Source organism: Chlorella variabilis (assembly GCF_000147415.1).
Source record: "Chlorella variabilis unplaced genomic scaffold CHLNCscaffold_29, whole genome shotgun sequence".
Classification (NCBI taxonomy): domain Eukaryota; kingdom Viridiplantae; phylum Chlorophyta; class Trebouxiophyceae; order Chlorellales; family Chlorellaceae; genus Chlorella; species Chlorella variabilis.
Window position 1 is genome coordinate 449,150 of NW_005435059.1, and position 22,548 is coordinate 471,697.

A 22,548-nucleotide genomic window follows, 5' to 3' on the forward strand; every position below is an offset into this window, starting at 1 on the left:
GCCAGGACCAGCAACAGGTGCAGCAGGAAGGTCGGCTCTCGGTGCTAGTGGATGATGCATTCTGGGCCAACGCTGCTGGGCAGCGACAGCAGTCTGGGCTGCACCCACTTGGAGGCGATGCTGGCCCAATGGTGATGGAGCAATCCAACACACACACAGTGGCGTGGGATGAGGAGGAGGCGCCGGCTGAGGGGGCCGTGCCCTCCTCACCACCGCATCCACTGTCGACTCTTGCCCCTGGCGCAATAATCTAACACCACACCATCTCCCAAGTTCTTGTTTTAACCCAACGCCAAATGTACGGTTGCAACATTGGTGAGTCGGGGGAATTACCCCAACAGATATCAGGTCAACACCCTTCCCGGGTTAACCAAAAAGAGCGGGGGGTCAATTGGGGGGGACGGGCGCGTGGTACACACCGCTTTGTCCCCCCTCTTGGGGGAGGCATTCTGAAACTGTCGTCTGTCATGTCATGTATCAATTCCCCGTACCGGGATGTTGCACCAGGGTTTTCCGCGGGGAACAACAGAGCCTGGGAGTGGAAGTGCTGCGGAAGCCAGGTGGCCCAGCCTCACGTTGCATGCTTGGGGCCATTGTACGCTTTCTGCACCAGCGCCCGGTACTCTGCATCGTTTACGCCCCACAACTTGGCTGCGTGCGCGTTGAGCGGCGAGTCTACGTTCGGGTCTGCTAGCAGCGATTGGATGGACTGCAATATGGTCTTCACACTGTATGCCGCTGCGGGGAATACAGGAGGGAGCAACAAAGTCTGCGGGCTTGAGAATAACTGGGTGAGGTCAGACGGTTGCCAGTAACGGAAACACAAGACTGCTGGATCAACGCCTACGCCTCCCAAGCAGCAAGCGGGCACGTCAGAGCACCACCCCAGCATGGCGCTTGGTAGACCAGGGCACCCGCCAGCCACGGACCTGACCACTTCTCTTTCAAAATGTCTAAGCAGATGTTTCCATGGGCGTCCACGTTGGGGTGGAAGCAAGGGGTGTCAAACCGCACGCCAGGCGCCTTGAAGGGGTACTCCGAGGTGAACTTGAGGGACAGGCGGTATGTGCAACCCTCGTATGCCGTGCCGTCAGCACCCTGCACACAGGCACAAGGCAAAGCCCAGGACCAAGCGACAAACGTTAACTGCGCATGTAGCTTAACAGAAGCGCACCACGTGACACAACTGCGCACTGCAAGCAACGGCTGGGAAAAAACCAGGGGAGAAAACACACAGGCAGCGTTGAACTCGTCTGGCGTGATGGCACCGCCCACTCACGTTGATGGTGCCCACCCAGTCAAACAGCGAGTCGCCCGCAGGGAAGGCGGACACGCCGTCGCCACCGCTGGCCATCAGGCTCATGAGCTCCTGCTGCAGGCGCTTGGTCACCGCGCCGGTGTCCAGCGGGCGTCCAGCATCTGGAGCGCCACCCTTCTGCGGGCTGGCTGCTGCTCGGGCTGCTGAGTTCATGGCCGAGGACATGCTTATTCGCTGCCGCAGGGGCTGCTCAAGTTGTCAGTAGGCAGCGGGCCCCACAGCGGAGAAGAGGTACCCTCCTCCACCTCCAGCACAGCGTCGGTGGCGGGGAGCGGTGGTGTCTGAAGAGGGCCCTGCACCAAAGGCGGTCTGCCGCTTCGCGGACAGAAAGGAGGCGGCCCGGGGCGCACAAGGGGGAAACAGACGAGTGTGCCGCAACGGACAACAGCCGGTTGTGAAAAGCGGGCGGCGGTCCGCCGCTCACCGAGTCGAAGGCCACGCCAGGGCAGCAGTTCCTGAGGGACCTGGCAGGTCGCAAGCGGACTACTAACCAACACTGAGCTCTCGAGGGGAGCACACTCGCTGGCGCACCGCTGCGGGCCTGTAAGAATAAGTGCCAGCGCTCTGGTTGATTGACGACACAACAAAACACAGCTACCAGCTGCAGGCGGCTTTGCTGTATTGCCGGCGCTGGGCTCGTATTGCCGTCGCCCTCCACTGGCCTCGTCGCAGGCACAGAGAGTTTATCAACACAAATTAGGCATCGATTGTGTCGGCAAAGCCATGATTCCGTGACGCTGGCGAGGCTTTTTTGATTCCGCGAACTCATGGAACCACAAATTTAACCACAAATTTTGCACGAATGAAACGCCCTAAACGCCGTGCCCCAGCCGCCGCAGCCTGCTCTGAACCCCGTGCCGCAGCCTCCGCAGCTGCAGCCGCCGCCACGCCGCCGCCGCGCCGCCGCCGCGCCGTAGGCTGAGCAGTCGAGCCGAAAATGTCTGGGCCAACAGGTGAAGGCGCACAACAACAAACACCACAAAGCGCCGATTAGTCCCGTGCTTCCTGCCGCTCTTACGGCACACACGTGTTCAGCGTGTGAAGAACTTCTTATTCTTTGCTCGGACGATGAGCATCCTCCTCTGAGACTCATTTATGCAGAATGAGATTGTAAAGTGGTTGCTGGCTCCATCGAATCCCGGAGGGGAGCTGGGTCCCCGTGCTGCTCAGTTGAGCCTTGGCTCTCCTTGCTATCCCCCCACTTCTTTGTTTCTCAGTCTTCGATTCTCAGTCCTGCCTTCCATTTGGCTTCCCCCAAAATGAGTGCTTGTGACAACAATACAACTGTGTCGTGCCAGGTACTTAGCCGCGCACGTTCTCTCGCAGCGCTGCCCTGCCCCGGGGCTCCGCTGCCTTGCTGCCACCGCCCGCCAGGGGGGCAGCCATGTTCGCACTTCTTGCGACAGTGCTGACTCCATCCACAAACTTGGTACGGAACAGGACGTTGGCATTCTGGAACATGCCCTCCTTCAGAGAAACAACGATGAACTGCACGCCAAGGCACCGGATACATCTTTGGATCCCACCACACACACATGCCGGGGGCAGCACGCACTTGCTGGGCAGACTGTCACAGCCCCACCTGGCTCTGCGGGAAGTGTGCCTTGATCATGCGGCCGATGTTCTGCGTGTGGCTCAAGTCCAGAGCCGCATCCACCTCATCCAGGATGTAGATCGGGGCGGGCTTGAAGAGCAGCATGGCCAGGATCAGGCTCAGCGCCAGCAGCGACTTCTGACCTCCCGATAGCTCGCTCAGCGACTCCTTCCACACGCCGCCAAAAGCCACCTTCACCTCCAGCCCTGCAGAGCGGCACCAGTGCGCAATGCAGGGCACCTATGCAAGGCTGCTACTTATCAGTTGCCTTGCTGCATTCCAAACACACACATGCTCACCCTCCATGAATGAGCAGCCCTCCTGCGGCTCCAGTTTGGCAGTCGTGCCCGGCAGCAGCGTGGAGAAGATGGCGCCAAAATCGCCTGTAACCTTGCGCCATGTCTTCTCCAACGCCTCACGCTTCTTCTCATCCAGCGTGCCAATGGTCTGCAGGGGAGGGGACAGCTGACTGGCAAGAAGACAAACTGGAAACAAGCACATGCACCCCCAGCACAAACACTGGGCCCACCTGCTCAATCCTGCTCTTGTCGTTCTCCACCACATCCTTCTTGCGCTTCAGCTCGTTGTACTCCTGCTCCGCCTTGTCAAACATCTGCATAACCTTCTTGTTCACCTTCTTGGACAGCCCCTCGATGGTGGCACTGGCCTTCTCGTGCTCAGCAAACATCTGCAGCAAGGCAGCAAGCCACCCAGCGCTTCAGCCTCTACAGCGAGCGGTTGCTGTGACACTGCCTTGCTGTTGTGATAATGGAGGTCCTTAGAGCGACACTAGGCCCCGCGTGCAGTTCCCTCAGTTCCCAAGAGGCTGCCCGCTTGCCCTGTCCGCGTTGTGCGCCTCCCAGTCATAGTCGCTGCCAGGCCGCCCAAACTGCGCTTTCTCGGATGGGATCCACTGGTATTCGCGCTCCAGCTTGCGGCAGCGATCGGCAGATTCCGCCATGCCCTTGCGGAGGGCATCAAGCCTGCAGGTGGTGTGGAGACACTTATTGAAGAAATGCAAAAACGGCTTGTTGCACAAAGTAGCATCCCAAACAAAGGCTTGCGCAAGAAACAGCAAGAACCACCCAGTGGCACCGACCAGTGGCACCACAACACCACAATTGCTCAGCGCTTCCCCTGCTCACTTGTTGTTCAGCTTCTTTTTCTCCACCAGATTGTCGGTTTTAAGCCCCTCCAGCGCATCGCGTTCCTTGGTGGCCATCGCAATCTCAGAGTCGCACTCTTGCAGGCGCGCCAGCCGCTCCATCAGGCGCCCATTGCGATTGTCATAGTCTGCCTTGGCGGCAGCCACCACTGCTGCCAGCTCGGCAACCTGTGGGGCACAAGCACAGCGGTTCAATGGCGCTGCAGCAACGGCTGCCTCCTTGCAGGCACTTCGACATGTCACAGAATCCTGTGCCCAAGCCCACCTGCTCTTCCAGCCCCTTGACCATCTTCTTAGCCGTCGTCAGCTGCTCAACCAACGTCTTGCGCTCGCTGTCAGCAGCCTCGGCCTCTGCTAGCGTCGTCTGCAATGCAAAAAAGCAATGTATGTGGTCACAATCCCACGGATACCCATCCCGTGCTAAATGTGTTCACCTGCAGCACCGCCTGCTTGGCTTTCAAGGCCTTCTTGGCGGCTTCAAACTGCTTCTTGGTGGCGAACATCTTGTCTTTGGGATCCCTGGAGCGCTTGTCCCGTTTTTTGTCAAAGGTGGGCATCCTCGTGTGCCAGTCCTGCCAGCACAGGGACCAAACTACCAAGTGATGGAGCTGCCATTTTTCAGACAGTTCTCATGAAGCTTTTCTATCGCACCTTTGCCGCCGCCAACATGTCCTGCTGCTTCTTCTGCGCTGCAGCAAGCGCCTCCTGTGCCTCCTGCAGCTCCAGCTCGCTGCCAGCAACTGCCTCGGACAGCTGGTGAACCTCGCTGCCCTGCATGCGCTCCTCCAGCAGCTTCAGTGAGTGCTGCTTTAGCTCCAGCTCGTGACTTAGCCTGCAACCAGCGCCACAAACCATCGCTAAAGGGTTACGAGTCGGGAACTGAGCATTGATACAGCAATATAAGCTGGCCTGATGCTTGACTTTGAGCAGGGCACTACCAAACGGTCGCTGACCAGCTTACTTACTTCTTGTGCTGTTGCGCTGCTGCGGCCATGGCCTTGATAGAGGCCAATGCCTGCGCCAGCTTGGCCTGTGCTCCTTCCAGCTGCTGATCTGCCGCCGCCAGCTCGTGCAGCCGTCCCAGCACGCTGCCGCCCTTGTTGCGGGAGCCGCCAGTTAGCGTACCGCCCGGGTTGAAGTCATCGCCCTCCAGCGTGATGCACCGAGTGTTGACCTCACGGGCAAATGCCAGCTTCTTGGCGGTGCTGGCGTCCTGCACCCAGCGCCGAAAACACTTTGGAGGAAGAAGTATACATATCAAGATATTAAGAAAAGAAAGGATTGTCTTAAATGCAGTCCCCAATCCATCCAATTATTGCCAGGGGACGTAATTGCACTGCTTGTGTCACAGACTGCTCCCACCCCCGCCCCACAGCACCATGCACACCTTGCAGATGATGGAGCCGCCAAACACATACTTCATAGCCGCCGATAACTCCTGGTCATAACCCACCAGCTCCAGCGCCAGCTGCGCCTTATCCCCCGCCATCCGCCGTGTGGCAGCCACTGCTGAGGGTGGGATGCTGTGCGCCGACACCTTATTCAGAGGGATGATGGTGACGCGCTGGCGCAGGTGGCCATGTGCCAACAGCGCCTTGGCCGTCTGCTCGTTATCCACCACCACCTGGTACAGCTTGCCACCTGCCGCAACCTCCAGCGCTGTGCTGGTGGTAGGATCAGCCACTCGTGTCAGCTTGGCCACCACACCCTTCACACGCGACCGATCGAAGTTGTGCTCCGGATCGCTGTAGCGGAAGTCGATGGCTGCAAAACAGGACCAACAATGGCAGAAAAATCTATCCAGGGCAGGCCGTGCCGGCAGCGGCTAGCATCCCGGATGAGAACTCCTATGTCCATGCCCACCTGCCAGCTGCGATGACAGCTCGTCCACACGGTCGCGCCAGCACTGCACCTCGCTGCGCTGCCGCTCCGCCTCCTCCTCCAGGCCCGCTGCTGCTGCAGGAAGGTAGCCAAGCGCTGCTGCCGCCTGTCGGCACTGTTCCACTTCTGCTCGCTCTCGCTGTAAGTCCTTCGGCAACTTGGAGCCCTCCTTCTCCTTGGAGGCCAGTGCCTTACGCTGCTCAGCCAGCTGCTTCAGTAGGTGCTTGCTTCGCGTCTCAGCAGCCTTGGCCTCTGCTTCCGCTACGGTCTGCAGCACCAGCATGTGATCCAGGGTTGTGTTGCAAGCAGGCACGCAGACAAGCGATACCACCCGGTATGCATGCAGCTACCTAGAATAAAGAGGTGCAGGTCCTTGAGCAGGAGGCACTGCACACACAGGGGCATTGCACCAGCATCGCTCACACCTGCGCGTTCTGTGTGTCTGCCAGCCGCTCCTGAAGGCTGCGGTTGGATGCATCACGTCCGTCCCCTGCCTCAGCACCGTCCAGCTCGTTCTGCGCTGCTTGAACTGCTAGCTCAGTGCTGCAAGCTCAGGCACAGTGAGATTCATTATTCATTAGATTTATTATAAGCATTTGGGTATGCAGCAAGCCCACAGGGCAGGCACACCATCCACCTGTTACAAGCTGCCTGTGCCTCATCCCGCTCCAAACTGGCACGCTGTACTGTGGACCGCATGCCGTCTTCATCCAATTCGGCCAGCGCCACTGTGAGCTGGCTGCAGTTGGCCCGCTCTGCCTCCAGCATCTCCTTCTTGTTGTTCCAGCTGCTGGTGTCCCTGACCACCCTGTAGCAGCAGTGCAAACTGGTCAACACAGGCTGTCAACTGCCAACACCGCTGCCTTGTCTGCATCCCGTGCACCTGCATGCAACCATCCATCGCTCAACCTGCGAGCACCAACACAGCGCAGAGGATTTGCGTGCCCCACCGCTTGGAGATGTCATCAACCTCCGCTTGCAGCTCCTTGACCTCGCCACTGCTCTGCAGCTCCTTCTCGGTCTTCAGCCCCTCAATCTCATCCTGCTTCTCACGAATTTTCAGATCCAGTGCAGCATACTGCGCCTCGAGATCACTCAAGTCGTTCTGCACCTGCTGCACATCCTGCTCGCCATTCTGCTGCAACCTGCATGAATTGTGCCGCATAAGCAGGCAGTGTGTATCCTAACGCCAGCCAGACACAGTGGTCGGGCATGAAGACTTGCTCGGCTTAAAGGTAGTGGCAAACCACTGATATGACGACAAGCCCGCCGCATGGTGCAGGCCAAACTCGGGGCTCACCTCTGTGCCTCCACATATCGGTGAGCCACACAGAAGCGGACAAGCTTGTCCAGGTTTTTGACGGCATTCTGCCACTCCATGTACTGCACCTTCTCCCGCCGCAGCTTGTCCAGTGCAGGCAAGATGTCCTCGGTCAGCACCTGCACAACCATTGCGATGAAAATTATAATCCAACCAGCGCAACAGGGAAGCATGTGCATCACTGGCGACAATGATGCCAGCCCACCCCTTCAAAACATGTTGGCTCCTGTGCCCCATGCATCCCGTTGCTTCCATCCGCCAGTTTGCGCAGCATCGTGCCATGGCCCACCTTGTTGATCTCGTCCACCTTTAACTGCTTCTTGCCCAGCGTGTGCACCGCCTTCTTCTTCTTCTCCTCATACATCTTGGTGCCAGCGGCCTCCTCCAGCAGCCCCAGGATCTCGGGCGGCTTCATGTTGAGCACCTTGGTGATGCGGCCTTGCATGATGAGGAAGTGCGGGTTGTTGACGTTGAGCTGCACCGAGTGGAATAGGCTCTGCACACGCCTGCAAAGAGGGCGGGCGCACACGGCCAGCCACACTTGGCGATACTGTGAAGCACTATCTGTCTCAGGTGACACGACTGCTGACTGACTGCCATAACCACAAGAGCGCCCGCCACTCACGAGGGCTCCGCCACTTTGCCATTGATCAAGTACTTGCTGCGCCCGCCGATAACCAGCTGGCGGGTCACCGTGATCTCGTCCAGCTGCTCATAGCCCACCGGCCCGCGCTCCTTCTCGCGATTGTCAAACACGATGGACACGGTGGCTTTGGTGATGCCCGCCTGGCCCTGTTTGTACACCAGCTCCTGCAGGCTGTTGGCACGCACCTGCAGGACAGGGTGGCACCAACCCACTTACACGCGCTGCCACCTGAATCCACCACCGGGGTTGGTGCTGCTGTCCGGCAGAGTGGGCCAAATGCTCTTGCCGGACAGCGCTTGTTGCAAAAGCCCCACATACCTGCTGCAAGTTTTGGATGCCCAGCACGAAGCAGATGGAATCTAGGATGTTGGACTTGCCAGAGCCGTTGAGACCCGTCACGGCGTTGAACTGGCTGTCAAAGGGGCCGATGACGGCGCGTTGCGCATACGACTTGAAGCCATCGATCGTCACCTCCCTGACCCACATTGCTGTTTACTGCCCTGGACGTGCGCTTGTGGTGAAGCCAGCGCAGCGGGCAGCGGGCGGGTTGCGGCAGGTGGCAACCAGTCAATGCCGACAGCTGGCGTGAGGCAAGTTGATCGGCGGTGCAACTAGAGCGAGGGGACGCCCGGCCAGGCTACCAGGGGCGGCCGCGGGGGTGGAGCCCAACGACAGCCGGGGGGTGCAGCAGCCAGGCTACGCACGTGGATCCCGCGACAGGCTACGCGAAGAGGGACATGCGCGGAGGCTCGTGCACCGCCGCCAGTCGTTGTCTTGAAATCTGTACTTCGTCACCGGCACTACAGATTCAAAACTCAAAAACAGCAATTGCTCGTCTTGCCTGTGTCTCACTGCTCCACTCAACCTGGGCATACATGTATCTGCGTACACACCACTGACGTGTCAACAGCATGAATCCGAGGATTTCTTTCTGCTGCTCTTGTTAGGGGTGCTGGGAAGGGGCCCAGGCCAGCAGCGTGGCGTGGCTGGGCGCCGCCGCGGCGCGCGCCACTGCCGCATGTAGGTCCCCCGCCTTGCGCTCTGTGTACTCGCGCTGCTTGGAGCTGCGTTGGGCGTTGTCGGGGCTCACGCTGAAGATGCGCAGCAGCGCGCGGCTGGAGCAGACCAGGGTGGGCAGGTCGCCCTGCGCCTTGCCCAGTGTGGTGGCGCTGCCCAGCATCTGCTCTGCCCCTGCCCTATCTCCCTTGGTGGCCTGGATGGGTGCCAAGCAGTTCAACACCTGCAACCATGAGGCGCGCAATGGTCGCATGGGGCTTGAAGAACCGACAGACAGCGAAAGCGTCAAGAGCTGCCCCCGCAGCCTCCTGAAGCTGCAGCTGCTGCTGCCATCATCCAGCATGGAGCCCTCCAGTACCTGTGCCACCATCTGCGTGCTACCCAAATGCGCGTGAGCCGTCTTGAGTGCTTTGGTCAGCAGCACCCTCGCATTGCTGTCATCGCCTGAGCGCTGCGCCACCAGAGCATTGACCACCAGTGCCGCGGTCCTGTCGTGCACCGTCAGGCTCAATGTGTGGGTCAGCTCTGTGAGCCCGCGCTGCTGCAGCAGTTCCACAGCGCGGTGCAGGCCGGTGGGGCCCTCGCTTCCGTGCAGCTCCGCCAGTGCTGCCGCAACCGCAGCCGCATCATGCAGATGTTTTGCGTCGCTTTGCAGCACGGCCTGGAAGTGGGCGGAGGCGGCGGCATGCTGCTGCACACTGTGGGCATAGTGCCCTGCATTCAGCCCAGCAAGAGCAGCGGGGAGCACACACGAGATCAGCTGGCAACACCTCTCGGGGTGCCGACATTTCTCGCATGCTGCAGAGCAGTATCCCCAGCAACTGCCAGCCAGCTCTTACCCAGCAGCATCTGAGTGCTGGGTACACAGTCATGCAACAGACTCGGGAAGCGGTCCAGCAGTGCTATCAGCTCTGCCAAGAGCTCCCCTGCCTGCGCAAAGCGCGAGGCCACCAGTGCAGCCAGCACCTGCTGCTCCACCACAAGCAGCCTGAGGTGGCAGAAGATGCGGCCTTCCCAGATGGCCTGCACACCCAGCTGTGTCTCCCTTGCCTGCAGAAAGGGGGACGCGAGTGGTAGCAGGATCAGCATAGCAAATTGCATTGCAGAAATTGCATTGCAGAAATTGAGGCATATGATTGGCCAAAAAACACTCAATTGCTTGGTACCTCCATGTCGATTCCACACTGGGCGAGCTGCTGCTCCACCACCTCGTGGGCTGCTGCCAAGTATGCGGCAGCCGGGGCAGATTTGCCCAGGCTGCGCAACAGCGAGGCATGCAAAAGGTTCCCCACTGCGCCCACAGCTGCCGTGGGCAGCCAGGCATAGCTCCAATCTGCACCCTGCATCTCTGCCAGAAGCTTGTGCAGTGCCACAAGCATCGAGATATTGCCACTGGGATCTGCAGCAGTGCAACACAATAGATTGCCTCACGAAAACGGCAGAAAGAAGCCCTCCCTATACACACACGCATCAACACTCATCATCCTCTCACCCTGTTTGAGGTCGTTGACGCGGCCCGCTGCCACCACCATGGCAATGTACAGCACGCTGTAGTGGCAGCGCAGCTGCTTGTGCAGCAGGCTGTTCCCCTGCCCTGCTTTCTCAATAAGCGGGCTAAGCTCCTCCACAATGGCAGCTGCCGCTGTCGGTTCGCACGCGCACAGGTGCAGCGTGGCGCGGCAGAGCAGGTGCAGCACACGCTCCGCATGAGTGAGGCCCTGGTTATCCAGAAGATGCAACTGATCAGTGGCAGCATCCTGCCCCTCGTGCATCATGCTGTGCTCTGCCAGCTTGAAGTAGAAGTACGTGCGCCAGTGCGCCAGCGCATCCCTGAACACAGGAAAGGGGGCCAAGTCATCGGCCAGACAGGTCGACTGGACAACAATGCAGCAGAACAGCCCGCAGCACAATATCCAGCACCGCCGGCTCACTCGTCCTTGGATGTTGCGCCTTGCTGGCATGCCTTCAGCCCCAAGGACAGTGCCTTGTGCTCCGCTGCCACCGCCCCAAGCTTCTGGTTGCAGCGCGCAAGCGCATCCCACACCTCGCTCCGGAGTAGGTGGTGGCCCTGCCGCAGGTCCTGCTCCTGCAACCAGGTTGACCCACCCCCAGGGCTTAGCATGGATGGGAAGGCAGGCTTCAGTGCGCGGGCGTCCACCACCACGCCAGCAAGCAGCTCCCACCGCAATCAGCAAGAGGGCCTTGGCCTCCTGGAAGTTGTCGAAGCGGTCGAGCAGCAGGGAGGCCAGCTGCAAGCGCGCCAGGGCCAGGACGGATGGCAGCTCCGACCTCTGGCTGCATATGGCAGTCAAGCAATGCACAGCCTGCCGGTAGGCCTGCTGCGAGGCGAACTGGTTGGCCAGAATGAAGAGAAGCCGGCTCTGCTCCAGCATTTTAGTATCGATCAGGGCATGTCCATTGGCAATCGCTCCTCCGACAGTGTTGCTCCTGCGGTGTGCGTTGAATGATGCTCGTCAGCAACACGTGGCTCCCGCCGCGCTAGCGATCTCTGCGGCATTCTCCATCGCTACTGGCACTTGTAAAGACTGCTTGTGTGCAATTTTCAATAGATGTAGCAGTTCACAGGTTCATGTGCCGCTGATCACTCGCTCATGAGCGGGACGCCGCAGACCCCTTCCTCTAGCGGTGGCCTCCACCACCCCGGGGTGTCGTCGACCGCCCGTTCCGCCTCGCTGACGACGGAGGAAGCCAGCTTTGCTGCTGCCCAGGAGCTGGCCAGTATAGTGAATGGGCCAGGTGCAAGCACGTGGCTGGCAGCCTGGACCTTCAACGCTGCCAGCGAGGAGCTGGATGCCCGACCGCCGCCCCTGCCGCTGGGCACGCTGCCAGAGGTGTGCGGGACGGTGCTTAGAGCAACACTGCAGCGCTGCAGCAGTGTTGCTTGTGTGGTATTACCGCTCAGGCTGCTTCCCTGCCTTGCAGGTCAGCTTGCAAGACTTCAGTCGGTATCTGCGGTCCATTGGGAATCGCCTGGAGACGTTTGAGCGCAACCGAGAGGCATTGCGCCAGCGCATGCAGCAGGCTCTTAGCCCAGGTCACAGCATGCTGGCTGGCAGCGTGGGTTGCGTGCCTCTCTTTGACCGCTTTGCAACTACAGCAAGGGCAGTGGGACCCTGCCCAGCCCCCACCCTGTACTGTGCTTGCTGCAGAGGAGCTACATGCCAGCCAGGGTCAGGGCCTGGTGGCAGCCATGCGAGAAGTGCCGGCTCCCTTTTTCCAAGAGGCCTTTGACCTGGACCAGCAGCAGCTGTGGGAGGAGGTGGTGGAGGTAATTGGACGCAGCCTTTGCAGCCACATGCCAGCCAGCCTGCATCTTGCAGCTGTTTTTGGTGGGCATCGAGGATCGACCCAACCCTTGCTGTCCACTCTCAGTCCCCATGCCACCAACGCCATTACAGCCGATCTTGCCCATGCTCTGGCTGCTTTGCAGGTGAAGAGTGAGGAGGCGCGGCAGGAGAGCCTGCAGCGCCTGTCTACCTATCTCGACATTGTGGAGACGCACTTGGTACGGGAGATTGCGGCGCGCACGGGTGAGCTGTTCACCTCAACATGTGGTTTCATGCTCCATCACGCCTACACATTGCGCCTAGGCATTCCTCACTGAGGCCCGCTTGGATCTCCCAAGCCGTCCTGCGCCAGCCTCCTTGTTGCCTCCTACAGACAACTTCTTTGATGCGTCCGCCTACATCCACGATGTGCGCGGCAGCGTGGCCCGCGTGTACGTGCAGGTGTCAGCGATCAGGCAGCAGGCGCGTGGCTGCTCACTGGTTTGGTGTGGTACTCGCATTGCACTGCCATGACACTTGCCCTCACATCAGGTGGGGGCTGTTATTCAGCTGTCTTCCTCATTCTACTATTTCCCTGCCTTTCATGGATCTGCCCTCCGTGCAGGTGCATGGCCTGGAGCAGGAGGTGGCCTTGGCAGTGCAGACATCGCAGCATCTGCAGCGGCAACGTGCCAACTTGGTGGCCACCCTAGACATTTTGCGCACCATGGACGGCGTTGCCCAGGTGCTGCTTGCAACATCCTTTGTCTGTTGATGATTAGTTGCTCCTGTTGCACGATGGTGGCCTATACGATGACGCGCACTCGTTTTCTGCGACAACCATTGTTTTTCCGATGCGCTTCAGGCTCAGAGTGCCCTTCAAGGCTTGCTGCCTTGCTCTGGGGGCATGGCTGTGGACTACGCTGGCGCCATTGACGTGCTGGAAGTGCTGCAAGGGGTGCTGGGTGATGAGGAACTCCTTGGCCTCGACTGCTTTCAGTGAGTATCTAATGGGTTTCCCAGCTGTCTAGCAAAATGAGTACTGTTGCTCACTCCGCTTCCCACAATAGGTGGCCATCCGCCAACCTGTCTTCTGCAATGCGTGCACTGCAGGCATCTGCCAGAGCAGATTGTTCAGACTGCGCAGGCAGTGGATGACCTCATGACCTCTGAGTTTCTCGAGCGCACCAAGTTTGCGGCACAAGCAGCATTGGTCCGTGGCATTCGCGACCGCCTGTGCATACAGCTTTCAGCGCTGTCTGCCAGCACACCGCTCCGCGGCCGCTCCGCCTGTGTGTCCCCAAGTCGACAGCTATCAGCCGAGGAGAGCCCCGAATTGGAAGCTCTGGCGGCTGTGAGGGTCACTGATGCTGCAGCTGTGGAGCGTGTTGTGGGCTGGCTGGAGAGGATGGCAGGCGGCGATGGCAACTTTGTGGCCACAGCAGCGGCATGGCCGGCAGATGGCAAAAAGGTCAGCACTGGAATGCTGCAGGAGGAGCTGTTGCCGCTGGTCATTGGGTTGCAGCACATGGGACGGCTGCCGGCCACAATGCGGGACCTGAAAGACACCTCCGCTGCACGGGTGATGGAGTTGCTGAGGTAAGCTGAAGGCCAATAGCGGTCGTTATTGGGCTGCATCAGTGTTTGACTTTGTTTGTTGCCAAATAAACGCCGTGCCTTTGAGGGGATGCAGCCAAGTGATCGAGAGCTGCTTGGATGTGCTGGATCCAGAAGCCACGCCAGGCGACTCTTCGCACCTGCTGGCTAGCCATCGCTCAATGTCACCAAGCACGGAGCCACCAAGCGCAGCGGATCGCTTGCAACGTCTGTCCGGCCAGGACTTCCAGTGGGTGCTGGAGGCATCGGTCCTGGCAGTGAAGGCCTTTCTGAACCACTGTTCCGAGGTGGGGCATACGGTGCAGCTCATCCTGACTGCTTCCAAGGCTTCCCAGCTACAGCTGGCGACAGCGGCGCACGACATGACTGAATGCTGCCATGCCGTGGCAGAAGCGGCTGCGGCTCGCTGGTCCAAGCTGCTGAGCAGCAGAGCACGTGGCCGCACTGAAAGTGGCAGCAGCAGCAGCAGGTGAGGCTTTGCTGGCGCTGGCAAGAGACATTGTGCCTTGCTATTGCTGGCAGAGCACAGATAGAGGAGCCCAGGGCTTTCAGCATCCCAACTTTGCAGGCTATCGGACCTACAGCGCATCCTCGAATTGACTGACGTCATGGCATTACTGGTGGAGCAGCATGGTGTGCGTGGCGTGCTGGGCCTACGCACCTCGGTACAGCAGCTGTGCAAGGCCATCCTGGATGCCATGCATGCGAAGACGCTCTCCAAGCTCACAAGTGAGTTGAGGAGGCCTGGCAAGTTGACCCACGTGTTGCAAGACCATCCCCCCTGCTGCTCTATGTTCTGCCACGGTGTCGTGCTTTTCCGACCTGTGCGCGCTTGCACTGTTCACTGCAGCACTGCTGGAACAGGAGCAGTGGGTGGCTGTGGAGGTGCCACGTCAATTTCAGGACATTGTCGAGGAGCTGCAGCAAGCAGTGACTGCTTGCGGACTCATAGCGCAGTCGGAGGCATCTGCAGCTGAGGCCAGTGGCCACCAAGAAGCGGCAGAGAACGGCGCTGCCAAAAGTACCGGTGGTGCAAATGGCAGCATTCAGCCATGGTTGGGCCTCAACGGCGGGATAGGTGCTGTTCCGAGTAGAGCAGACGTGACACGCAAGTTTACCATCACACCTCAGGATGACATGTCAGCCACAGCAGCAGCCCCCGTGCTGGTGGTGGCAGGGCAGGGCTACCATGTGGTCAACACGCAGCTGCTGCTGCTGAGCATGTTGCGCGACTATCGCGCCTTTCGCGACGTTATGCCTGCTTTCGGCGCTGAGGTGGCGCAGCGCGTGCTAGAGTTGCTCAAGGTGTTCAACAGCCGCACCTGCCAGCTGGTTCTTGGCGCGGGGGCTATGCAGGTGAGTGTGCACTCTGGAGTGCAGTTGTGGCTGCGCCAGTTAGAGCAACTGTGAAAGAGCGAGGGAGTCATTCTTCTCAGCGCCTGCCCCACATGCCAATCCGGCACCAGTTGGTACGCACATCGCCCAGGGTCTCCCACCTCCACTCCCCTCCTTTCGATGCAGGTGTCTGGTTTGAAGAGCATCACTGCGAAGCATCTAGCCATCTCCTGTCAGTGTCTGGGTGCCTTCATTGCGTTCCACCCTGCGCTGGTTGCGCTCTTTACCCAGGGCGTGGCTCCGCCGCGGCTGGGCATGCTCATGGCTGACTTTGGGAGGGCGCTGCAGGTGAGATCAACGACCGAAGGCCAATCAAATGGAGTTTTCTTGCTTTCTGGCTCTTTGTTCCTGTTTTGCCAGTCATCTCCTTGCTTGCTGTCCATAACAACTGCGCTGGTCGCAGGACTACCGCATCCACCATGAGGAGGTGTGCAGCAAGCTGGTGTCCATCATGAGAGAGCGGCTGTCGCTCAGCATCAAGCAGCTTCCAGCACAGGCGGCGGCCTGGCCCGCCGGCGTCCAGCGCCCAGAACTTCCAGCACCTTCCGCCTTTGCCACCACCTCCGCCAAGCAGCTACAGATCCTGAGCGGCGCGCTGACGCCGCTGTTGCTGCCATCGGAGGTGCATAGCATCTTTGGGCGCATCGCCCTGATGTTCAGCCGCACCCTGGCGGAGGCTTATGAGCTTCTGGAGCCGCATGGCGCTGCCTGGGAGCAGCAGCTGCGGGCCGACGTGCAGTTTTTGCTAAATTGCCTGCGCAACCTGCCGATGGACCCTGCTGAGCGCGATAGCAACCTGGAGCGGTTGACGGAGCTGTTCGAGCAGCGCTTCTTATCGGAGACCAGCGAAGCAGCACGCTTTCTGCCAGCACTGCCAGCACTGGAGCCAGCACCGAAGCTGGGAAGTGGTCAGGTGGTAGCAGCGGCTCGGCCCCCAATAGATGCAGGCATGCCTATGCCTTCACAGAAGGAGCAGCCTCTGCAGGAGCCGGCGAGGCAGTCTGATGGTGGAATGCAGCTGGTGCAGGGCAGCTTGCACAACTTGCAACTAGCGTGGCCGGCAGTCGACTACCAAGGGTACCCAGTTCAGCAGCAGGGCAAGCAGCAAGAGATGCCGGAGAAGGAGGAGGGGCAGCAGCACCATTTGCAGCAGCAACAGAGAAGTAGACCACCCCAGCATCCGCAGCACACGGCTAGTGAGCAATCCATGTCGCCTGCGGCGATGCCAGAGATGCGGCCGCCATAATGCCGTGTCACATCGGGCCTTTTTGTGGTGGGCATTTTGGATGGACGGCTATTTGTGGCTCTGATGTTGATTTGGGATTTCGATCATTCAATGGGACTTCGTTTTAAATCATCACCAAACTCCAACATGGAGGACTCGTCCTGCTTGGCGTCGGGCACAGGCCTTTCCTGCCTGAAACCACAGTGCATGCATATCCGGATCAATTTATCATCAGCTGCTCTCGTTGTCTTGGCCAGTGTCACTCCCTTGCCACGGTCCTGTCCCAGCGATTTATCGATGGTGGCGGTGGCTGGAGTGCAGCGAGCTGGACTTCAGAGCAGCGTGGGGCCCAGAGGGAGCAGGCGAGGCAGCTCGGCCGTCGCTCACGTGGCGCCGCCGGAGCAGCAGGCCGAGATGGCCGCCGCCGACTTCATTCGCCCCCACTTGCTGAAGCTCAAGCCTTACACGCCAATTGAGCCCTTTGAGATCTTGGCGCAGCGGCTGGGGCGGGAGGCCAAGGACATCGTCAAGCTGGATGCAAATGAGAACCCCTACGGACCGCCGCCCGAGGTGCTGGCGGCGCTGGGCTCAATGCCCTTCCCAAACATCTACCCTGATCCAGAGTCGCGGCGGCTACGTGAGGCGCTGTCCAAGTGGCATAGTGTGCCATCAGAGCACCTGCTGGTGCGTGCTTTGCATGCAGATTGTCCTGCATCGCCGTCAGCCAGAGGCCGGAAGCTGGCATCGGCGGCAACCCACATGGACACAGGAGATGGCACGCCATCTCCTGCACTCAGGTTTCAAGCCACGTGTCACAGCACCCTGCTTCCCCTCCCCGTCAACCCACCCACCTGCCACCACCAGACCTGCTGCCATGCAGGTCGGCTGCGGCGCAGACGAGCTCATAGACCTGCTGATGCGGTGCGTGCTAGATGCCGGCGACAAGATTGTGGACTGCCCGCCCACATTCACCATGTACGTCTTTGACGCGGCAGTCAACAATGCAAGCGTGGTGACCGTGCCGCGGCTAGAGGGCTTTAGGATTGATGTTGAAGGTGAGCTGGTGCTGCAGCAGGACACTGCTTCAACGCTGGCAGGGTCAGCAGGCCTTGCTGCAGGGTCTAGTCAGCGTCAGCTTTTGTGTGCCGTGCAGCCCTGACATAAATCATTGCAGCCTCTACTGATGCCCCTGACCGCGATCTGCCTCTGTTCAATGCCACCACAGCAATCAAGCGGGCGGTTGCGGAGCACAAGCCCAAGATGGTATTTCTCACTTCGCCCAACAACCCCGATGGCAGCATGCTGAGCACCGAGGAGCTGCTGGAGGTGCTGCGCCTGCCGGTGCTGGTGGTGCTGGACGAGGCGTACATCGAGTTCTCAGAGGAGCCCTCCAAGATGGGCTGGGTGGCGCAGCACCCCAATCTCGTGGTGCTACGCACTTTCAGCAAGTGCGCAGCGCTGGCGGGGCTCAGGTGCGCATGGACACCTTGGCTTGTTGTCCAAGGGTGGGGCTCTATGACGCTACGCAGCGACATTTTGTGGGGCTGTGTGACGTTACGCAGCGACATTTTGTGCATTCAGTGGAGCACCTTTCCTGATCGCCCGCACTCTGCTGTCACCGCAGAGTGGGCTACGGCGCCTTCCCGCTGGACATGATTCAGTACCTCTGGCGCGCCAAGCAGCCGTACAACGTGTCGGTGGCATCGGAGGTGGCGGCAGTGGCGGCGCTGTCGAACCTGCCCTACATCGAGCGCGTGCGCGACGCGCTGGTGGCCGAGCGGCAGCGGCTGTTTGAGGGTCTGGGCGGCATCCCCTACCTCGAGCCCTGCCCCTCCCACTCCAATTTTGTGCTGTGCAAGGTGGCCAATGGGCGCGATGCGCGAGGGCTCAAGGATGCGCTGGCCCAGCAGCACGGCATCATGGTGCGCCACTACAGCACCAAGGAGCTGAACAACTATGTCCGCGTGTCGGTGGGCCTGCCAGAGCACACAAACAAGTTGCTGGCGGCGCTGCGCACGCTGGCGTGAGCAGGGCTTCTTGCGTTCCCTTCGTGCTTCTGCACGAGACCTCGCGCCATGACCACTGCCCCTTTCACTTGCCGTGCCTGGAATGTGCTTCGACCTCTTCTCCCTTCTCCGTCTTGTTGCCGGTTACACGACCTGCATATCAGATCCAAAGGGCATGTACAAGCAACACAAGAGAACAAGGGAGGGACTGGTAAGAGCGAGTGCTGCCAATACGCGCGGCAGCGGGTCAAGGCGCAAGTCATGCATGTAGAGAACAATACATGTGACCACAGCACGTGTGACCGTCAGCCGATCCGTGGTGGCGCTACAACACGCCCCGTTTCGCGACCGACAATTATGCGCACGCGGTCGACTCGATAGTCCATTGTCATCATCCTGCCCCACACAGCATGGTGGCAAAACGAGGGGGAGTTGGGCGAAAACAGCACTGGCAGGTTTGCAGCACGACGCGCTCCTGTAGCAGCTCCCGCCTTGCACCCACATCTGGTGCCCACGCCACCCCCAACCTTCACCCACATGTCTTCCGCAATCACGATCACCAGCGAGCCGGCAGGCAGCTGTGCCTCTATATGTGCCTTGGCCTCCTCACCAGGCCAGCCCACCTGCATGGGCAGTGAGCTGGGTGGTTGGTTCCAACCTTGCTGGGTGATGGCGCCTGTGTGCTTCCCACAAGCTGATGCTTGCTAGACTGACAGCAGCCCTGTCGTCCCGGCCATAACTTCACGAGAGCTACAACTGGCGCGCAGTGTGTCGGCGGCGGCAGCAGCGGTTACAGCGGAGTGGCGGCCGCGCTCCCAGGCTTGCCAGGAGCCTCACCAGTTCCGGCCATATGCTCTTAGGCTCTTGGTGCAGCGGAAGCGTGAAAGCACCCTCTGTATCGGCGTCCAGGTCACCCCCCGCGTGCGCCCCGAAAGATGCTCCAGCAGCAAGGGACGCTGAAAGCAGGGCCACGACCGCCATGGGCAGCAGCGCCGGGCGCATGGCTAGGAAGTGGGATGTTCGGCGCGTTGGCCAGAGGCCAGCTACAGCGAGAGAGACAGTTGTCGGGTGGAGACAAGGAGCCACCAGTAACGAGAATGGCAAGCCGATAAATCAGGGTGCATGCTGCCACGCCATAGCACGAGTGTTTGTTTTCCAGGCTGCCTCGTCTGCGCAGCAACAGGCCAGAGGGCAGCACCTTCCCAGTCCACCCCGCCCTCCGTTCCCACACCCAGCCCCACACAGAATGGCGGCGACAGCTCGCACACCCGCGACAGCCCGCGTGCAGCTGGTGCTCAACGTTCGGGAGGAGCCCCAGGAGCAGATTGTGCAGGTTACAACAGGTGGGAGCAGCCGCTGCTGCGTTGGTGACAGCAGCTCAAGCCTCGCCCGGCGACTGTCGAGCCACACCTGGCGCTGCAGGCCACGAGGTGGTGGAGGCCCGGCGCAATGGTGTGCCCTTCCTATTCAAGCGCAAGCGCAGCAGCGCGGTGCCCGCAGAGGGGGCGCCGCCGCCGCCACCACCGCCTTTGGCCCCAGCCACCAGCGCTCGCACCAAGTCGCACCTGAAGACGCCGGCAGCCGCGCACCTTGCACAGCAGGCTGCCAGCACGGCAGCGGCAGCGGAGAGCGAGTACGTTGATGAGCTGGAGCTGCCACAGGCGCTGGGCCAGCGGCTGGTGGAGGGCATGCAGGCGCTGCAGGAGCGTTCGACGCCCGCAGACCGCCTGCTGGCCTTATGCAGCAGCTTGGGGACGGCTGCTGCAGAAGCAGCGACAGCGCAGCCGGCTGGAGCTGCCAGGGGTGCCACCCTGGCAGACGCGTTTGCTGCCCTGCAGCAGCAGCTGGCCAATGCTGTAAGCAAGGGCAGCGTCCACCTGGCGTCAGCACCACGGCCTCCCGCCATGCTGCTGGAGGACAGCGAGGTGGAGCAGCCAGACTACCAGGTGGATCTGCAGGCGCGCAAGGTGGGGCTACGTGCGCGGTTGGCCAACTTCCAAAAGGTGAGTTGCTGGCTGAGGTGGCCTTGTGTATGTATTGGACACAGCTCTCCCATTACCAGTGATATGCTGACATTGTTTGGTCACTTTCTAGGGGCGGGGGCCTGCTGCCTGCTATGCTTGCCTTGCTGCAGGAGGAGCAGGAGTGGCAAGCGCTGCTGGACAAGGTGGAGCACCTGGACCAGCAGCAGCTGGCTGTGGTGGCAGGCGCAGGGGCAGCACCCAGCGGCGAGGCCCCCATTGCTGCTTTGGAAGCAGAGGCAGGCCTGGTGGCGGGGCATCCTGCAGTTGATGAGCTGGCAGCGCTGGCGCGGCTGCATGCGGGGGTGCATCGCCGCCTGGCGATGCAGGTGGAGGGTGTGTGCAAGCTGGTGGGGGATGTGGAGGAGATGGTGGAACGAGCCAACCGTGGTGCCCAGGCAGTGCAGGTAGGGCCAGGGCACGGCCTGTGTTTGGTGCTCAGCTGGCTGCGTGCTCCGAGATCGCCTGATCTGCTGATAGGTGCCCGATCAACTTTTGTTGGCCTGCACTTGTCCAATGGAACCAATCTCAACCCACCTGCAGGCTGAGTATCATGCTGAAAAAATTCGGGTGTTCCCGCATGTCGACTCTCCTGCATGGCTCATCCAGGAGCTGGTGCGGCCAGGTGGCAAATGGCCACCAGCTTCAGCTCAGCAGCTGGTTGCAGACAAGGAAAACACGGTGGTGGCGCCGTGAGGACCATGCAGCACAGCAGACACCTGTGCGACAGTTACAATGTAAATACTCTGACTGTGTGCCTGTGTCGTTCGAGTTGGACTGGCATTGAGCATGTTTGTATGAAATGGGAGCGAAGAAAAGCACACACGGCATGGCTGAGGCCTGCTTTTGCACCATTACATGGTCAGGCCGCCTGGCATGCCACCTGCAGTCATGCCGGGCACCTGCCTCTTCTCCCGCTTTTGCTCCGTCATCACCGCCTGGGTGGTGAGCATGATGCCGGCGATGGAGCAGGCATTGATGAGGCCACTGCGGGTGACCTTTGCGGGGTCCAGCACGCCGGCATCAATCAGGTTTTCAATGCGGTCGTACATCGCGTTGTACCCAATCTCGAACGGCTGGCCCAGCAGACGCTGAACAATCACTTCACCCTCCACCCCCGCATTCTCTGCGGGCACAATGAGTGGGCAGCAGCAGGGTACAAGTCAGATTGGACATTGCAGTAGGGGCAAATCACTCAAGACAGCACTGTTGCCTGGTACAGCTGGCAGCATCATGAGCGAAAATAGAGATGACAGGCACTGGCACAGCCATGGCTGGAAAGCACCTGCAATGGCACGGCAGGGCGCCCGCAGCGCCTTCATCACGATGTCTGCGCCAATCGCCTCCTCGGGGTCGCTCAGCTGCTCCTCCTTGAACGCAGGCACCAGCTCAGAGAGGTGCAGCAGCGCGGCGCCACCGCCGGGCACGATGCCCTCCTCCACCGCCGCAAAGGTGGCGTTCTTGGCGTCCTCGATGCGCAGCTTGCGGTCCTCCAGCTCCGCCTCGGTGGCCGCACCCACCTTGATCACCGCCACACCACCCGCCAGCTTGGCTATGCGCTCGCTCAGCTTCTCGGTGTCATACACTGCAGGGTTGGCAGCGCAGAAGCAGGCAGAGGTTTGCCATGGCAGTGGAGCACTAGCAAGGCGTACTAACACCAAAGTTTCAGGCGACAGGACTGCCGATGCCCACGGCTCACCAGAGTCGGTCTCCGCCAGCTCCTTCTTGATCTGCGCGATGCGTGCCTTGATCTCATCCTTGTTAGCCTGGTCCGCAATCAGCGTGGTGCTGCTGTTGGCGATGGTCAGCTTGCGTGCCACGCCCAACTGCTCCAGGGTGGTGCTCTCCACCTGTAGATGCCAGAGCAGCGGAGGAGTGGCAGGTGAGCGGCGTGAAGCAGCACTAGGACCGTGAATGCGTTTCAACCCCGCCAAGATGCAGCAGCCCCACCTTCATGCCCAGGTCCTTGGCCACAAATTCAGCGCCGGTGACGATGGCAATGTCCTGCAACAGGGCCTTCCGGCGCTCGCCAAAGCCGGGTGCCTGATCGGCACA

The 22,548-nt window shown here is 60.3% G+C and overlaps 5 protein-coding genes across 5 annotated transcripts in view; 2 read left to right on the top strand and 3 right to left on the bottom strand.

Moving 5' to 3' along the window:
• Positions 1–571: 571 nt before the first annotated feature.
• CHLNCDRAFT_59234 (hypothetical protein) lies at positions 572–8,411 on the bottom strand (the record flags this gene model as incomplete). The annotated part of the gene is made up of 19 exons (XM_005843564.1): positions 572–738; positions 930–1,098; positions 1,280–1,504; positions 2,901–3,118; positions 3,212–3,359; positions 3,442–3,600; positions 4,084–4,245; positions 4,343–4,441; positions 4,512–4,649; positions 4,729–4,909; positions 5,043–5,290; positions 5,465–5,841; positions 5,941–6,226; positions 6,384–6,501; positions 6,909–7,103; positions 7,259–7,398; positions 7,569–7,785; positions 7,905–8,110; positions 8,244–8,411. 19 exons carry the CDS (start codon positions 8,409–8,411, stop codon positions 572–574), a joined length of 3,621 nt encoding a protein of 1,206 aa, XP_005843626.1.
• A 373-nt stretch (positions 8,412–8,784) lies between these two features.
• On the bottom strand, positions 8,785–11,340 carry CHLNCDRAFT_59235 (expressed protein). Its single transcript, XM_005843565.1, has 7 exons — positions 11,126–11,340; positions 10,874–11,028; positions 10,435–10,772; positions 10,109–10,158; positions 9,824–9,992; positions 9,301–9,656; positions 8,785–9,165 (listed from the first exon to the last, which is right to left on the bottom strand). Exons 1-7 carry the CDS (start codon positions 11,333–11,335, stop codon positions 8,869–8,871), a joined length of 1,575 nt encoding a protein of 524 aa, XP_005843627.1. The 5' UTR covers positions 11,336–11,340; the 3' UTR covers positions 8,785–8,868.
• A 214-nt stretch (positions 11,341–11,554) lies between these two features.
• CHLNCDRAFT_140235 (hypothetical protein) lies at positions 11,555–16,487 on the top strand (the record flags this gene model as incomplete). The annotated part of the gene is made up of 14 exons (XM_005843517.1): positions 11,555–11,794; positions 11,886–11,997; positions 12,113–12,231; positions 12,394–12,493; positions 12,624–12,691; positions 12,855–12,974; positions 13,095–13,228; positions 13,343–13,811; positions 14,068–14,315; positions 14,415–14,575; positions 14,697–14,867; positions 15,024–15,202; positions 15,368–15,529; positions 15,645–16,487. The coding sequence occupies 14 exons, from the start codon at positions 11,555–11,557 to the stop codon at positions 16,485–16,487; spliced, it is 3,126 nt and encodes a 1,041-aa protein (XP_005843579.1).
• A 393-nt stretch (positions 16,488–16,880) lies between these two features.
• On the top strand, positions 16,881–18,493 carry CHLNCDRAFT_49237 (hypothetical protein; the record flags this gene model as incomplete). Its single annotated transcript, XM_005843518.1, has 4 exons — positions 16,881–17,150; positions 17,347–17,521; positions 17,692–17,938; positions 18,091–18,493. 4 exons carry the CDS (start codon positions 16,881–16,883, stop codon positions 18,491–18,493), a joined length of 1,095 nt encoding a protein of 364 aa, XP_005843580.1.
• Positions 18,494–21,207: 2,714 nt separating this feature from the next.
• Positions 21,208–22,548, bottom strand: part of CHLNCDRAFT_59237 (hypothetical protein) — a 3,047-nt gene continuing 1,706 nt past the window's right edge. Inside the window, exons 7-10 of the mRNA XM_005843566.1 lie at positions 22,444–22,536; positions 22,193–22,343; positions 21,779–22,078; positions 21,208–21,619 (exon numbers count right to left, since the gene is read on the bottom strand). Of these exons, the coding sequence (XP_005843628.1) occupies positions 21,348–21,619; positions 21,779–22,078; positions 22,193–22,343; positions 22,444–22,536 (816 nt within the window). The 3' untranslated portion in view covers positions 21,208–21,347. The remainder of the gene's footprint in view (positions 21,620–21,778; positions 22,079–22,192; positions 22,344–22,443; positions 22,537–22,548) is intronic.

Coding starts and splice junctions, on each gene's coding strand:
- CHLNCDRAFT_59235 (XM_005843565.1), bottom strand. CDS start 11,335: ATGCTGGAGCAGAGCCGGCTTCTCTTCATTCTGGCCAACCAGTTCGCC. Junction 11,029..11,125: donor AGGCCCTCTTGCTGATTGCG/GTGGGAGCTGCT, acceptor ACCTGGTTGCAG/GAGCAGGACCTGCGGCAGGG. Junction 10,159..10,434: donor CGTCAACGACCTCAAACAGG/GTGAGAGGATGA, acceptor ACTTGGCAGCAG/CCCACGAGGTGGTGGAGCAG.